The sequence below is a fragment of the Prionailurus bengalensis genome, chromosome B2 (genome assembly GCF_016509475.1).
Source record: "Prionailurus bengalensis isolate Pbe53 chromosome B2, Fcat_Pben_1.1_paternal_pri, whole genome shotgun sequence".
Lineage (NCBI taxonomy): Eukaryota > Metazoa > Chordata > Mammalia > Carnivora > Felidae > Prionailurus > Prionailurus bengalensis.
In genome coordinates this window covers 135025218-135043333 of record NC_057349.1, presented here as the reverse complement: position 1 = coordinate 135043333, position 18116 = coordinate 135025218, and the positions used below count along the sequence as shown (strand labels likewise).

At 38.5% G+C, this 18116-nt stretch overlaps 1 protein-coding gene across 2 annotated transcripts in view; it reads left to right on the top strand.

The window, feature by feature from the left end:
• The first annotated feature begins 1264 nt into the window (after positions 1 to 1264).
• The window catches only part of LATS1 (large tumor suppressor kinase 1), a 32895-nt gene continuing 16043 nt past the window's right edge, over positions 1265 to 18116 (top strand). For both annotated transcript variants that reach the window (XR_006299079.1, XM_043592588.1), the window contains exons 1-2: positions 1265 to 1749; positions 14977 to 15124. Coding sequence is in view for 1 of the 2 variants with exons in the window: in XM_043592588.1 (XP_043448523.1) it covers positions 1408 to 1749; positions 14977 to 15124 (490 nt within the window). In the remaining variant the exon portion in view is untranslated. The remainder of the gene's footprint in view (positions 1750 to 14976; positions 15125 to 18116) is intronic.

Below are 18116 nucleotides of genomic sequence, written 5' to 3'. Positions count from 1 at the left end.
AATATGTGATAATCAGCAATGTTTCACATCCCAGTGGTACCACTTACAAACTGTTTTAGCCAAACTCTCTGAACCTCAGTTTCCTCATATACAAAGTAAAGATGGTAAACCTGCTGCTTCACAGGGTGTTAGGATGATGGTTAAGTAAGGATGTGGGCAGAGGTGTTTAGCACCACCAGCCCATTACAGGCTCTAGTATGCGCTGAGTGGGATTTCATGATGTTCCACAAAAGAAAATATCTCTAACACTTGATGCAGGTCACAAGTGGAATGGCTTTTTTGCATTAGTGATTTCCCTGTCAGTGAGGACATTTAAGTAGACTTTAGATGACTGTTCTTCCAGTGTGTTTTAGAAGACATTCATCCTTAAGTGAGGAATAAGACAAATTGTCCATGGAGGTCCTTTCCCCCATCCAGCACTAATAATCTTACTGTCTCTAGAGTCCCAGTCCACAGTTTGGGAAATACACCTAAGTATCTGTTTTTGAAGTGTAAAGGTATCTTTTGGACTACTGGCTTAAAAACTTTTAAAGCAACAATAGTACCCTTTCTTCTAAAGAAATCTTATACTTGAAGTCTAATTTGTAAAATCTAGAATCATAGCTGCAAGGTGAAATTGATGAGAGGTTGTCCATTGTATTATTCTCTTAGTAATCCCTTATATCTGTATATACTTTTTTTAATGTTGATTTTTGAGAGAGAGAGAGAGACTGAGGCAGAGCATGAGCGGGAGAGGGGCAGTGAGAGACGGAGACACAGAATCCAAAAAGCAGGCTCCAGGCTCTGAGCTATCAGCATAGAGCCCAATGTGGGGCTCGAACTCGTGAATCATGAGATCATGAGCTGAAGGTGGCCACTTAATTGACTGAGCCACCGAGATGCCCCATTTGTGTATACTTTATATGCTTACTAAGCACACTTTTTTTTTTAAGTTTTTAATTTATTTAAGTACTCTCTACACCAAACGTGGGGCTCAAATTCAGTGACCCTGAGATCAACAGTCACATGCTCTTCCAACTGAGCCAGCCAGGCACCCCAGCTAAGCACTCTTAAAATTACATTTTATCACCACAACCAGTACTTGAGGTGATTTTATAGATTAAGAAATAGGCACAAAGGTTAACTAACTTGTTGCATCCATCCTTAATGGAGCCAGAATTATAACACAGGTCTCTAACTACTAAATCAGTGTTTTCTCCCCAAATACATGGTACTGCTTTATTAATCATTTTATACCTTTTATTTATTTTTCTTTTATAGGGTTAATTATTTCAATTGTAAAGAATTTCATCATTCCTGGCGACTTCTGCTAAGGATCTTTTTCAGTTTTGCTCAAGAGAAAGCTCTGGATCTATCAAGTAGCTCTTAAAGAAGTCCTTCGTGTGGGTTATAAATATAGATGTTTTCATGAAGAGGAGTGAAAAGCCAGAAGGATATAGACAAATGAGGCCTAAGACCTTTCCTGCCAGTAACTACTCTGGCAGTAGCCGGCAAATGTTGCAAGAAATTCGGGAATCCCTTAGGAATTTATCCAAACCATCAGATGCTGCTAAAGCTGAGCATAACATAAGTAAAATGTCAACTGAAGATCCTCGACAAGTTAGAAATCCACCCAAATTTGGGACCCATCATAAAGCCTTACTGGAAATTCGAAACTCTCTACAACCGTTTGCAAATGAAACAAGTCGGAGTACTTCAGAAGTTAATCCACAAATGCTTCAAGATTTGCAAGCTGCTGGATTTGATGAGGTAGGAATTTTTATTTTTTTATTTATTTTTTTTTTTAAATTTTTTTTTTTTCAATGTTTATTTATTTTGGGGACAGAGAGAGACAGAGCATGAACGGGGGAGGGGCAGAGAGAGAGGGAGACACAGAATTGGAAACAGGCTCCAGGCTCTGAGCCATCAGCCCAGAGCCCGACGCGGGGCTCGAACTCACGGACCGCGAGATCGTGACCTGGCTGAAGTCGGACGCTTAACCGACTGCGCCACCCAGGCGCCCCGAGGTAGGAATTTTTAAAAAGAAAAGAAAGAATTTTTCTTATCTTACACTACTACCTAACACTTTTTAGGTGATCTTCTGGCAAAATAATTCCTTTGAGACAATTTAACTATGTATACGAATTTGCATACTCTGTCAGCAAAGAATGTTGTTTACAATTCCATTAATTAGTAAAACAAAATCAAATAACTATCTCTTTAGTTTTCTCTGTGGTTTCTGGGACTTAAAAGGTCAAGTCATGAAGTCAGAATGTAAGTGCTGTTGAAGAAAGCCACAGGGGAAGACAGAGTAGGTAGGGACTTCTCTGCCTGCAGTAGGAGCTTTGGGGAGCTGTGTAGAAATGACAGCTCGAAACATTTGAAGTTAAAGTTTGTACTACAGAGAAAGAAGTATAATCAGGGTTTCATTAAGCAGCGATGTTCACATCACATTCAGGCCCACATTCACAAAACTAAAAATTTACATGTTGCTCAATCTGCTGGAATTTAGAAGTTTTATTTTGTTTTGTTCTATTTCATCTTTTATTTTTTAATTTACATCCAAGTTAGTTAGCATATAGTGCAATAATGATTTCCGGAGTAGATTGCAGTGTTTCATCCCCTATGTATAATACCCAGTGCTCATCCCAACAAGTGTCTCCCTCAATGCCGCTTACCCATTCAGTCATGCCTCCACCCTCAACCCCTCCAGCAACCCTCAGTTTGATATTTATATTTAAGAGTCTCTTATGTTTTGTCCCCCTCCCTGTTTTTATATTATTTTTGATTTCCCTTCCCTTATGTTCATCTGTTTTGTATCTTAAATTCCACATATGAATGAAGTCATACGATATTTGTCTTTCTCTGACTAATTTCACTTAGCATAATACCCTCTAGTTCTATCCATGTTGTTGCAAATGGCAAGATTCCGTTCTTTTTGATTGCCAAGTAATGCTCCATTGTATATATACATGCCACATCTTCTCTATCCACTCATCTGTTGATGGACTTTTGGGCTCTTTCCATACTTTGGCTATTGTCGATGGTGCTGCTATAAACATTGGGGTGCATGTGCGCTTTCAAAACAGCACACTTGTATCCCTTAGATAAATAGTAGTGCAATTGCTGGGTCATAGGGTAGTTCTATTTTTAGCTTTTTGAGGAATATTCATACTGTTTTCCAGAGTGGCTGCACCAGTTTGCATTCCCACCAGCAGTGCAAAAGAGATCCTCTTCCTCTGCATCCTTGCCAACATCTGGTGTTTCTTGTGTTGTTAATTTATTTTATTTTATTATTTCTAAAAAAGTTTTTAATGTTTATTTATTTTTGAGAGAGACAGAGTGTGAGTGGGAGAGGGGCAGAGAGAGAGAGAGAGAGAGAGACAGAGAGAGAGAGAGAGAGAGAGAGACAGAAGCAGGCTCCAGGCTCTGAGCTGTTAGCACAGAGCCCGACAGGAAACTCCAACCTATGGACTGTGAGATCATGACCTGAGTCAAAGTTGGATGCTTAACCAACTGAGCCACCCAGGTGCCCCTCCTGTGTTTTTTTTTTTTTTTTTAATTTTTTTTAATGTTTATTTATTTTTGAGACAGAGACAGAGCATGAACGGGGGGAGGGTCAGAGAGAGAGGGAGACACAGAATGGGAAGCAGGCTCCAGGCTCTGAGCTGTCAGCACAGAGACCAACATGGGGCTCGAACTCACAAACCGTGGGATCATGACCTGAGCCAAAGTCGGAAGCTCAACCAACTGAGCCACCCAGGCGCCCCAGAATTGTGTGTTGTCAATTTTAGCCATTCTGACTGGTGTGAGGTTGTATCTCATTGTGGTTTTGATTTGTATTTCCCTGATGATGAGTGATGTTGAGCATTTTTTTTATGTATCTGTTAGCCATCTGGATGGCTTCTTTGGAAAAGTGTCTATTCATGTCTCTTGCCCATTTCTTCACGAGATTATTTGTTTTTTTGGGTGTTGAGTTTCATAAGTTCTTTATAGATTTTGGATACTAACCCTTTATCTGATACGTCATTTGCAAATACCTTTCCCATTGCATCCGTTGCCTTTTACTTTTGTTGATTGTTTCCTTTGCTGTGCAGAAACTGTTTATCTTGATGAGGTCCCAATAGTTCATTTTTGCTTTTGTTTCCCTTGCCTCTGGAGATGTGTTAAGTAAGAAGTTGCTACAGCTGATGTCAGAAAGGTTTTTGCCTGCTTTCTACTCTAGGATTTTGATGGCTTCCTGTCTTACATTTAGGTCTTTCATCCATTTTGAGTTTATTTTTGTGTATGGTGTAAGAAAGGGGTCCAGGTTCGTTTTTCTGCATGTCGCTGTCCAATTTTCCCAACACCACTTGCTGAAGAGACTGTCTTTATTTCATTGAATATTCTTTCTTGCTTTGTCAAAGATTAGTTGGCCATACGTTTGTGGGTCCATTTTGGGTTCTCTATTCTGTTCCATTGATCTAAGTGTCTGTTTTTGTGCCAGTACCATACTGTCTTGATGATTACAGCTTTGTAATACGTCTTGAAGTCCGGGATTGTGATGCCTGCAGCTTTGGTTTTCTTTTTCAGGATTGCTTTGGGTATTCAGGGTCTTTTGTGGTTCCATACAAATTTTTGGATTGTTTGTTCTGGCTCTGTGAAGAATGCTGGTGTTACTTTGATAGGGATAGCATCGAATATACAGATTGCTTTGGGTAATGTTGATATTTTAATAATATTTGTTCTTCCTATCCAGGAGCATGGAATATTTTTCTTTTTTTGTGTGTGTCTTCAGTTTCTTTCATAAGCTTTCTATAGTTTTCAATGTATAGATTTTTCACCCCTTTGGTTAGGTTTATCCGTAGAAATTTTATAGTTTTTGGTGCAATTGTAAAGGGATCGATTCCTTGATTTCTCTTTCTGCTTCTTCATTATTGGTGTATAGAAATGCAACCAATTTCTGTACGTTGATTTTATATTCTGTGACTTTGCTGAATTCATGGATCAGTTCTAGCAGTTTTTTGGTGGAATCTTTTGGGTTTCCCATATAGAGTATCATGTCGTCTGTGAAGAGTGAAAGTTTGACTTCCTTTTTGCCTATTTGGATGCCTTTTATTCCTTTTTGTTGTCTGATTGCTGAGGTGAGCACTTCCCAATACTATGTTGAATAACAGTTGCAAGAGTGGACATCCCTGTCGTGTTCCTGATCTTAGGGGGGGAAGCTCTCATTTTTTCCCCATTGAGGATGATATTAATGGTGGGTCTTTCATATATGGCTTTTATGATCTCGAGGTATGATCCTTCCATCCCTACTTTCTTGAGGGTTTTTATCAAGAAAGGATGCTGTATTTTGTCAGATGGTTTCTCTGCATCTGTTGAGAGGATCATGTGGTTCTTGTCCTTTCTTTTATTGATGTGATATATCACATTGATTGTTTTGTGGATATTGAACCAGCCCTGCATCCCAGGTTGGTTGCATCCCACTTGGTTGTGGTGAATAATTTTTTTAATGTATTGTTGGATCCCATTAGCTAGTATCTTGTCAAGGATTTTGCATACATGTTCATCAGGGAAATTGGTGTGTAGTTCTCCTTTTTAGTGGGTCTTTTTCTGGTTTTGGAATCAAGGTAATGCTAGCTTCATAGAAAGAGTTTGGAAGTTTTCCTTCCATTTCTATTTTTTGGAACAGCTTAAGAGAATAGGTGTTAAACTCTTCTTTAAATGTTTGGTAGGATTCCCCTGGAAAGCCATCTGGCTTTGAATTCTTGTTTTTTTGGGAAATTTTTGATTACTAATTCTATTTCTTAATGGGTTATGGGTCTGTTCAAATTTTCTATTTCTTCCTGTTTTGGTTTTGGTAGTTTATATGTTTCTAGGAATTTGTCCATTTCTTCCAGATTGCCCATTTTATTGGCATATACTTGCTCATAATATTCTCTTACTATTGTTTGTATTTCTGCAGTGTTGGTTGTGATCTCTCCTCTTTTATTCTTGATTTTATTTATTTGGGTCCTTTCCTTTTTCTTTTTGATCAAACTGGCTGGGGGGGGGGGGGTTATCAATTTTGTTAATTCTTTCAAAGAACCAGCTCCTGTTTCATTGATTTGTTCTATTTTTTTGATTTAGATAGCATTGATGTCTGCTCTAATCTTTATTATTTCCCGTCTTCTGCTGGTTTGGGGTTTTATTTGCTGTTCTTTTTCTAGCTCTTTAAGGTATAAGGTTAGGTTGTGTATCTGAGACCTTTCTTCTTATTTAGGAAGGGTTGGATTGCTATATACTTCCTTCTTGTGACCACCTTTGCTGTGTCTCAGAGCTTTGGGCTGTGGTATTATCATTTTCATTGGCTTCCATATACTTTTTTATTTCCTCTTTAACTTCTTGGTTAACCCATTCATTCTTCAGTAGGATGTTCTTTAGTGTCCAAGTATTTGTTGTCTTTCCAAACTTTTTCTTGTAGTTGATTTCGAGTTTCATAGCGTTGTGGTCTGAAAATATGCACAGTATGAACACTTGGGGTGCCTGGGTGGCTCAGTCGGTTGAGCGTCTGGCTTCAGCTCGGGTCATGATCTCCCGGTCTGTGAGTTCGAGCCCTGCGTCGGGCTGTGTGCTGACAGCTCAGAGCCTGGAGCCTGCTTCGGATTCTGTGTCCCCCCTCTCTCTCTCTGCCCCTCCCCCACTCGTGCTCTGTCTCTATCTCAGTAATAAATAAACATTGAAAATATGCACGGTATGATATCGATCTTTTTGTACTAGTTGAGGGCTGATTTGTGTCCCAGTGTGTGATCTAATCTGGAGAATGATCCATGTGCACTTGAGAAGAATGTGTATTCTACTGCTTTAGGATGAAATGTTCTGAATATATCTGTTAAGACCATCCGGTCCAGTGTGTCCTTCAAAGCCGTTGTTTCCTTCTCGATGCTCTGCTTAGATGATCTTGTCCACTGTAAGTGGGATGTTGAAGTTCCCTACTGTTACGGTATTATTGTCAAGGAGTTTCTTTATGTTTGTGATTAATTGATTTATGTATTTGTGTGCTTCCAGTTGGGGACATAAATGTTTACAATTGCTAGGTCATCTTGGGGGATAGACCCCTTAATTATGATAAAATACCCTTCATCTCTTGTTACAGTTTTTATTTTATTTTTTTAATTTTTTCAAATTTTGTTTTTAATGTTTATTTATTTTTGAAGGTGAGAGAGACAGAGTGTGAGCGTGGGAGGAGCAGAGAGAGAGGGAGACACAGAATCCGAAGCAGGCCCCAGGCTCTGAGCTGTCAGCACAAAGCCTGACGTGGGGCTTGAACTCACAATCCGTGAGATCATGACCTGAACCGAAGTCGGACGCTCAACCGACTGAGCCAGCCAGGCACCCCACAGAATTTATTTTAAAATCTAGATTGTCTCATAGAAGTATGGCTACTCTGGCTTTCTTTTGGCAACCATTAGCATGATAGATGGTTCTCTATCCCTTTACTTTCAATCTGATGGTGTCTTTAGGTCTAAATGGGTCTCTTGTAAATAGCATATAGATGGATCTTGTTTTCTCCTCCATTCTGTTGCCCTAAGTCTTTTGATTGGAGCATTTAGTCCATTGACATTTAGAGTGAGTACTGAAAGATACGCATTTATTGCCATTGTGTTGCCTATGTAGTTGGGAGTTTCTGGTGATGTTCTCTGGTCCTTTCTAGTCTTTGTTGCTTTTGGTTTTGTTCTGTTTCACCTTTTCTACCCTCAGGGAGTCCCCCCTTAAAATTTCTTGTAGGGCTGGTTTGGTGGTCAGGAACTCCTTTAGTTTTTGTTTGTCTGGGAAACTCTTTATCTCTCCTTCTATTTTGTTTTTGTTTTTGTTTTTGTTTTTAATTTTTTTTTTTTAACATTTATTTATTTCTGAGACAGAGAGAGAGACAGAGCATGAATGAAGGAGGGCCAGAGAGAGAGGGAGACACAGAATCCGAAACAGGCTCCAGGCTCTGAGTGGTCAGCACAGAGCCCGACGCAGGGCTCGAACTCACGGACTGCAAGATCATGACCTGAGCCGAAGTCGGAGGCCTAACCGACTGAGCCACCCAGGCGCCCCTCTCTCCTTCTATTTTGAATGATAGCCTTGCTGGATAAAGAATTCTTGGCTGCATATTTTTCTAATTCAGCACAATATATCCTGCCACTCCTTTCTGTGGATAGGTCTGCTGTGATAGATCTGTCTTCCCCTGTAGGTTAAGGACTTTTTTTCCCTTGCCACTTTCATGATTCTTTACTTGTCTGTCTGTTTTGTGAATTTGACTATGATATGTCTTGTTGATGGTCAGTTTTTATTGAATCTAATGGGAGTTCTCTGTGCTTCCTAGATTTTGATGTCTGTTTCCCCAGGTTAGGAAAGTTTTCTGCTATGATTTGCTCACATAAACCTTCTACCCCTTTTTCTCTCTCTTCATCTTCTGGGATCCCTGTGATTGGGATGCTATTCCTTTTTAATGAATCACTGAGTTCTCTTCTAAGTTTTACTTTAATGAAATTTCAGTTCATGTAAATTAGGCCAAGTCTTTAATATTTACCTTTAGAATTCATATTGAAAGTTTTTCATAGCATATATATATATATACATATATATATACACATATATATGTATATATATGTATATATATACACACACACACATACATACATACATATACGTATACGTATATATTTTGTTTCGGTTATTAACAAAATTTATTTTGCATGATTACATACTTTCTGTGAATATTTTAGGTGGCAGAAATCATTTTGGATACAAATTGCCCATGGAAAATGTAAATGTGAATGAGCAAGTATTATGTTTTCCTTACAGTTACAGTAACTTTTTTTACTGATTATAAAAGTACCTATTCCTGTCAAAAATTTAAAAATGTAAAGAAGAAACAAAAATTATTTCTAGCTCCACTACATAAAGATAATTACCTTTAAAATTATTTCTATTGTTAATATTGGTAACATTTTCAGATATCTCTAATGTTCAGAACTTAAGTATGCATTATAGTAAAGAATTTTAAAAGGGAGATTCCACTTAAACCACGGAGAAAAAAGATGAATCTTTCTGGCCTACTCTGTTCATCCATTTGATTAATATTGTTTACTATCATTTTTATGCTTACGGGTTCTAAAAATACTAAATTTGTACCTGAAAATAGAGAGAGAGAGAGGAGGAGAGGACCTGTGATGTTTTCCTGGTTAGTAGTTGGAGAATTAAGGAAATGGCTCACATGGAGTTTCTCCAGAGTACTTTTTCTCTAATCCCTTAGCCAGAAGGCAATCGTTGACCTTATTCTTTCCTTTTATATATTGCTAGGAAAAGAGCATTTAGAAAGTCACATGGCTATAAAGACTCTTAAGTAGTAATGAGTTATGTCAGAGAAGTCACCTTAGTAGCTATGTATTTCTTACTGTGTGTGAACTATTCAGTCAGCAGAATGAGTCATATCGAACATGGTCTATTCCTTTAAGGAACTTAAAAATTCTTTCTGTAATGTAAACTGTTTTCAGAAATCTAAAGCATTAGTTAATGCTCTATTTTTTTTTTTAGTGTAATTGGCATATAGTGTTATTAGTTTCAAGTACATAACATGTTGATTTGACAATTCTATACATTATGCATTGCGTACCGTGGTAAGTGTAGTCACCATCTGTCTTCATACGTTGTTATTAGAATATTATTGAGTATATTCCTATGCTGTACTTTTTCTCTTCATGATTTACTTATTTTATAACTGGAAGTGTGTACCTCTTGTAGCTCTTTATCTATTTTGCTCATCCCCTTACCCACCTCCTCTCCAGCAACCACCAATTCTCTGTATTTAAGAGTCTGTTTTTTTTTTTCTTTCTTTATTCATTTGTTTCTTAGATTCCACATATAAGTGAAATCATATGGTATTGAGTCTTTCTTTGACTTAACTTCATTTAGGTCAATAGCCTATTCTTTATCTGTTGGCAATAATAACAATCATTACATTAACAAAGATATGTTAGCTTTATTACCACCACACGCTTCAAAATTGTCACCTTATTGACATTAATAATCCCTTAAGCAAAGTTGCTTTACTAAAAGCATTTAGGCATTTGTCAATCCTCATTTGTCCAAATAATGAAGTTAGAGCAGTATTTATCTCCATGGTGATATAGAGAATATGGTATGGCAAATTTTTTCTGCTGCCTCCTTGAATCACTCATTCTGATAGCCTCTCTTTATATTGAAGAATTTGTTTAAGTTTCTGACTTGGTGCTTTAAAATTTTTGTCCAGTTTTCACCTCACTATTTTATCATTTCATAAATCCTATCTGTTCCTTTACACCAGGTTCAAAGCTGTTGCAATTTTTTGAGAGTATGTTTCTAGTGGTCTTTAAGATTAAAACCTCAGGGGCGCCTGAGTGGCTCAGTCAGTAAGGGTCCGACCAGCTCAGGTCAAGATCTCACTGTTTGTGAGTTCAAGTCTGCTGTCAGCACAGAGCCTGTTTCGGATGCCCTGTCTCCCTCTCTCTCAGCCCCTTCCCCACTCTTTCTCATATATAAAAATTTTTAAAAATCTCAAATATTTTGAGATTAAATTCTTTGTAGGAATAAATGTTAAACAGGATTGATGCATTCTTGGAGTATGTAAATATATAATCAATGGGGTGTATTTTTGCTTCTAAGCATGAAAAAAACCATAGTAATGTGGACACAATGTTTCCTATCACATGAAACTTCTATTCCAAAGTTACTGATATGAGAGTGCTCTTTTTCACACTGGTACTAACACTCCACTTTTGGGACTTTGGTCAATACTGTTAACAGATGTAAAAAATATTTTGACATATAGCAATAACTTTTCAAAAGTAAAAGCCAGCATAATAATCACCAGCTAAAATTCTAGTGTAATTAACGAGAATATGATTCCCACAATATTGAAAAAGCATGTTGGGTGCCAGTTTTTCTTACCAAGTGAGATGACACTGCTGTGGGAGAGTAGCATGAATATAGTTCATTTGGCCTAACCAGTTTTATTTATTTATCTTTCTTTTCTTGTACTTATTTATATTTTTAAAAATATAATTTATTGTCAAATTGGGTCCCATACAACACCCAGTGCTCATCCCAACAAGTGCCCTCCTCAATGCCCATCACCCACTTTCCCCTCTCCCCCACCCCCCATCAACCCTCAGTTTGTTCTCAGTATTTAAGAGTCTCTTATGGTTTGCCTCCCTCCCTCTCTGTAACTTTTTTTTTCCCTCTTCTCCTCCCCCATGGTCTTCTGTTAAGTTTCTCAGGATCCACATAAGAGTGAAAACATATGGTATCTGTCTTTCTCTGCCTGACTTATTTCACTTAGCATAACACTCTCCAGTTCCATCCCCATTGCTACAAATGGCCAGATTTCATTCTTTCTCATTGCCAAGTAGTATTCCATTGTATATAGAAACCACAACTTCTTTATCCATTCATCAGTTGGTGGATTTATTTTTCTTTGCAAATTTTTATTTAAATTCTAATTAGTTAACATGCAGTGCAATGTTGGTTTCAGGGGTAGAATTCAGGGATTCATTACTTACATGCAACACCCAGTGCTCATCCTAACAAGTGCCCTCCTTCATCACCCATCTAGTCTATCCCCCACCCATCTCCCTCCATCAATCCTTGGGTTTGTTCTCTGTCTTTAAGAATCTCTTATGGGGGGGGGGGGGGGGGGAGTCTCTTATGGTTTGTTTCCTTCTCTCTCTCTTTTTTTCTCCCCTCCCATATGTTTATCTGTTTTGTTTCTAAAATTCCATGTATGAGTGAAATCATATGGTATTTGTCTTTCTCTGGTATTTAAGTCATTTCTCTGACTGACTTATTTTGCCTGGCATAATATACTCTAGTTCCATCCATGTGCTTGCAAATGGCAAGATTTCATTCTTTTTGGTGGCTGAGTAATATTCTGTTGTATACATATACCATATCTTCTTTATCCATTCATCAGTTGGTGGACATTTGGGCCCTCTCCATAGTTTGACTGTTGTTGATAATTCTGCTATAAACATTGGGGTGCATTTTGAATCTGTATTTTTGTATCCTTTATGTAAATATCTAGTAGTGCAATTCCTGGATCATAAGGTAATTCTATTTTTAACTTGAGGAACTTTCATACTGTTTTTCTTCCTTTCTTTTTAATGTTTATTTATTTTGAGAGCGAGTGAGCAGGGGAGGGGCAGAGAGAGAGGGAGACAGAATCTGAAGCAGGCTTCAGGCTTTGAGCTGTCAGCACACAGCCCAATGTGGGGCTCAAACTTATGGACTGCAAGATCATGACCTGAGCCAAAGTCCGACACTTAACCGACTGAGCCACCCAGGTGTCCCTAAGAATTTCCATACTGTTCTCTAGAGTGACTGCCCCAGTTGCATTCCCGCTAACAATGCAAGAGGGTTCCTCTTTCTCCACATCCTTACCAACACCTGTTGTTTCTTGTGTTGTTAATATTAACCATTGTGACAGGTGTGAGGTGGTATCTCATTGTGGTTTTGATTTGTATTTCCCTGATGATGAGCTATTGAGCATTGTTTCATGTTTCTGTTAGCTATCTGGATGTCTTCTTTGGAAAAGTGGCTATTCATGTCTTTTGCCCATTTCTTCACTGGATTATTTGTGGGTTTTTTGGGGTGTTGAGTTGATCTAGATTGTGGATACTAACCCTTTATCAGATACGTCATTTGTAAATATCTTCTCCCCTTCTGTGGGCTGCCTTTTAGTTTTGTTGATTGTTTCCTTTGCTGTGCAGAAGCCTTTTATCTTGATGAAGTCCCTATAGTTCATATTGACTTTTATATCCCTTGCCTCTGGCAATGGCAACGTGTCTAGTAAGAAGTCGCTCCAGCAGAGGTCAAAGAGGTTGCTGCCTGTGCTAAGATTTTTATGGTTTCCTGGCTCACATTTAGGTCTTTCATCCATTTTGAATCTATTTTTGTGTATGGCTTAGCTAGAAGTTAAGCACTCCCTACTGATTTTTAATCCGGGGTGATTTGTATTAAAGTTGTACACAAAGTGAAACTTATTAATTCTTTTGTGTCTCACTACAAAATTGCAGAAGTCTGATTGGCATAAAATGTGATCACACTGTAACTTTTGTATCAGTTAAGGATTGAGTTTGGTTGCTTTTAACAAAAATCCAAATAGTAATGATTTAAACAAAATAGTGACTCAGTTTATATAGCTAGTATTGGTTCAGTCTCTTGAAGATGTCAGAACATAAGATTCTTAAGAGTTTCTTGAATTTTCCTTGTTGGTGGCATCATGCTCTAGCACAGATGTCGTATCTATTATCTACAAAACAGGATACAGGAAGTACCAGTACCTAAAATCAGGGATAGCAACACTCTTCCACAAATCCTTGTTTTTGTTTCATTGTCAGAATTGTCATGTGGCCACTGTAGCTATAAGGAAGACTTCTTCCAACAAAATCAGTAACTTTTTCCAAGAAAGGGAAAATGGATCTTGAGTAGGCAGCAAGTCTCTGCCACAACCTTTTTTTTTTTGGTTGGTCTCACCCTAGTCGTTTCATTAGGAGGGTTGTCTGTCAGCAGTCTGTTCACCCATTAGTCTTACTAAGCCATTTCTCACTTTAAAATATTGTTTGAAATACTAGCTCCTCTATGATAAGTAAATATGTGCCTCCCTCTTGAAAAAAGCCTGTCCATATATTTTGTGCATGTTAGTGTATAATTTAGGTTTACATGCAAAGGGCAAGGAGCAGGGCAGGAGGACAACCCATATCTGATCTCCAGTCCCTGTGCTTATGTGCTTTTACAGGTTTTCTTCTTCTTTTTTTAAAATGTTATATTTTTAATGTTTATTCATTTCTGAAAGACAGAGACCGATCACAGTGGGGGTGGGGCAGAGAGAGAGGGCGACACAGAATCCGAAACAGGCTCCAGGCTCTGAGCTGTCAGCACAGAGCCTGATGTGGGGCTCGAACCCACGAACTGTGAGATCATGACCTGAGCTGAAGTCGGATGCTTTAACTGACTGAACCACCCCCTAGTTGCCCTTCTTTTTTTTTTTTTTTTTTTTTAATGTTTAGTTATCTTTTGAGAGAGAAAGAGCACAAGCAAGGGAGGGGTAGAGAATCCAAAGCAGGCTCTGCGCTGACAGCAGCTAGCCCAATGTGGGGCTCGAACTCACCAATTGTGAGTTCATGACCTGAACCAAAGTTGGAAGTTCAACAACTGAGCTACCCAGGCACCCTACGTGTTTTCTTATTTAGTCCTCCCATCAACACTGTGAGTGTATTGCAGATGAAATTGAGCTTTGAAATGTTCAATAATTTTCCAAAGTTGATACAGTTCTAAAGTGGGCCACGCAATCACTGGAATGTATTTTTGCTTCTAATCATAAAAAACAAAAGCATAGTAATGTGAGGCTGCTGGAACGCAAACTCACTTGTTTAGTTCCAAACTCTCTGCTTTTTCATCATACCATGCAGCTTCCTAAAGTCTTCATCACATAATTATATGCAGTCTAAGTGTTTTTTCTACCATTTGTTCTAGATATATGTCCTTGTAAATAAGGTTCTCTAAAAATGGAAGCTCTAAGGATAGAAGCAAAAACTAGCTCTTTTACTAGTAAAGACAGTGACAGAGGTGATTACTAAAATACTTTAATGATACAAAAGAGTGGCTTCCAGTATTTTGTTTGATACGTTTTTAACAATCTGACAGTCTTCTTTGTGTAAGGATGAAATTAAGAATGGGAAATAATCAGTTATGTTGCTGTGATTGCCCCAGAAATTTTAATATGTTACATAAAGGTGAAAATATTAAACATGTGAAAGATTTGAAGATTTATTTTCTTTTTTACTTTGAGATTGTATGGGTGTTTGTAGTAGTTTTACAAACAGGACATTCATATGGTTTGGGGCCCTGTTATTCCTAATTTTGAATTTCTCTGGTGGAGTTCATAGTGCTCTTTGCCTCTTAATTAATTATCAGATTCAAACTTTGTGTCTTTTTTTTTAAACTTCATACCAGGATATGGTTATACAAGCTCTTCAGAAAACTAACAACAGAAGTATAGAGGCAGCAATTGAATTCATTAGTAAAATGAGTTACCAAGATCCTCGCCGGGAACAGATGGCTGCAGCAGCTGCCAGACCTCTCAATGCCAGCTTGAAACCAGGTGATTAATCAGACATTTTTTTTTCTCATTTCTTAATAGTATTGTTTTAGAATCATTTCAGTGTATCAACTCTCGGGGCACCTGGGTGGCTCATTTGGTTGATTGTCCAGCTTTGGCTCAGGTCATGATCTTGCAGTTGGTGAGCTCAACCCCACATCAGGCTTGCTGCTGTCAGTGCAGAGCCCACTTCACATCCTCTGTCCCCCTCTCTCACTGCCCCTCCCTAGATTGTTAGCATATTACAGAGGAAGAGAAACAACCATTTTGCTTTAATGAGAACAAACAGGCTTAGGGGATGTAGGGAAGATAAGGAGTTCCTTTCTGATGCCTTCAGCTTTCTCTGAAGTGTAAAATCAGGTCATGTGTCTGGAGTGGTGTGTGAGGAATGGGACAGGTGATTTGAGGAGACTCAGAACAGGGGAGAGTTGTAGTGGAGACCAAAAGAATCAGTAGAATTTCCTGACGGTGCTAAAGCCATTTGATGATGCTGATCATTGAATTTATAGTGGAATCAATCTGCACTTTACTCCACCTTTTCTGGCAGGTGTGAGAAAAAAGTGGGTAACTGGAATCATCTGTGAGTAGAGTTCTAAACAGGTACAAATAAGATCGATAAAGGGAGTTCAGAATGTTGATAAAAGTGTAATTTATAATTTAAGTTCTTAATCAGAGCATATTCCTCCTCTGCCTTTAGTGGCGTTTCATTCCTTCCAGACACCTCTTGATGGCCTTGATGTTCTCAGACTTTATCCAGTACCCCACTTCCCTTCATTTACTTCTCTCCAGTCATACTGGGTTTCTTTTTGTTCTTGGAAAATACCAAGCTCCCAGTTGAGGACTTTTGCCTACTCTTAATTCATCTGCTTGGTGGAGCCTTTTCTGTTCTGAATGTCATCCCTTTCTGTCCTGTTACTCTCTATCATTTGACACCATTTATGGTTCCTTCATTGGATTTATCAATACACAGATATTACCTTGTTTATTTATTTTTTGTTTATTTATTTATTTTGAGAGAGACAGAGACAGTGTGAGTGGGGAAGGGGCAGAGGGAGACACTGCCAGCTCAGAGCCTGATGTGGGGCTTGAACTCACAAAACTGTGAGATCATGACCTGAGCTGAAACCAAGAGTCAGAAGCTTAACTGACTCAGCCACCCAGGCACCCCTACCTTGTTTATTTATTTGTTTGTTATCATTGTCAGTCTTCTCCCCCAAGAATGGAAGTTCCATGGGGCCAGGGATATTATTTGTTCACCACTGTACTTAGATTAATTAGATGCTCAATAAAAATTTAATGAATGAATAGAAATGAGAAGAGAAAAGGGAATACAGAGGAAAGTAAGAAGTAGTGGACCATGGATTTAAATTAGATAAAGTGGGGGTGCCTGAGTGGCTCATTCAGTTAAGTGTCCAACTTTGGCTTAGGTCATGATCTCACAGTTCATAGGTTCGAGCCCTGGATACGGCTCTCTGATGTCAGCACAGAGCCCACTTCAGATCCTGTCTTTCAACTCTCACATGCACAAAAATAAATAAACTTAAAAAAATAATGAAAACAAAATAGCCAAAGTGTATCACAAAGAAAGCAGACGATTAATGAAGTAGGGATTAATATGGAGGTCTTAATGGGGTTGAAGAATGCTTGTAGTAGTAGTTAAATAGGAAAGGAGAGTTGTGGTCCAAGAGTATAAACCTCAAAGAAGTGATTTTAAAAAAAGCAGATATGGATGATATCAAAATTAGAAATGTTATCTTAGGAATGATACTTGAGGTAGAGTCGAGGGGAGGAGACCAAGGAACTGAGAGGTGAGGGTGATGGATGGTCCGTCCTTGTGGATGCTGAAGTTACAGAATGATGGCAGGGCTTAGGGTAGACCAGGTGTCAAAACTATGGGTGAATGAGGATGAACAAGTAGGAGTTCGTTAAGTGAGAGGAATGAACGTGGCCACCCAGATAGCATGAGCGTCCAAAGAGTGTGAAGGAATAATAAGAGGTAGAATCCCATCTTTAGCTCAGTTCATTTTTTAAAGAAAACCTGTTAATTGCAAAGGACCGAAAAGAAAGTAATGTCAGCAGAAGATAACCAACTTTAAGGAGGTGGTGGGAAAGCTTGGGGCAGAGGTTATGATATAGGAGCATTTGTTGGAGGGCAATAGTGGGAGGGTTTGGGAAGTGGGAGAACACAGAGAGCTTTATGGGAGGTGCAGAACAGAGATGGCAGTGTACTTGAAGGTTGCGGAGACTTCTGATTTAACTGGTAAAAGCCGGCGGAGTGAATACATGTTGTCTTTAGCCTCAGGTGACTCTCTGAGGAAGGTGCGACTGAGCTTGGAGGCCAGAGGACTTGCCTAGGTTGCCCAGAGTGGTGATTTTCCTCAAGTCATAGACCCAGTATGCTGCCCAGTCTAGCTGAAATAGACTGTTACACTGTACATTTTTTTTAATGTTTATTTTGAGAAAGAGAGAGAGTGGGGGAGGGGAAAAGAGAGAGGGAGAGAGAGAATCACAAACAGGCTCCTTGCTGTCAGCATGGAACCTGATGTGGGGTTTGATCCCACAAACTGTGAGATCATGACCTGAGCCCAAATCCAGAGCCAGAGGCTTAACCCACTGAGCCACCAGGTGCCCCTAAACTGTACATTCTGAACATTTACCTTTTTTTTCTCATATGTGTTATTAAATATATTTTCTCCCAGGATGATATTGACCTTTCAGATTTGTAGATGTTTCTTATTTTGTTTTGAATGTTGTTAAATGTTTTATGTATTTAGATCTGTCAGTCTTTACTGTATGTTCTCTACCCTTGTCCTACCTGGGAAGACCTTCCCAAGAGGTACAAAAGAGGTACCCCAATATTAATGGATGTTCACTTGTTTTTTTCTTAGTGCTTGTATGGTTTCATCTTTACACTGAAATACTTAATCTTTCTGTAATGTATTATTTCTATATATTTTATACAAATGTATTTTATATATTTTTAAATGTATTAAAG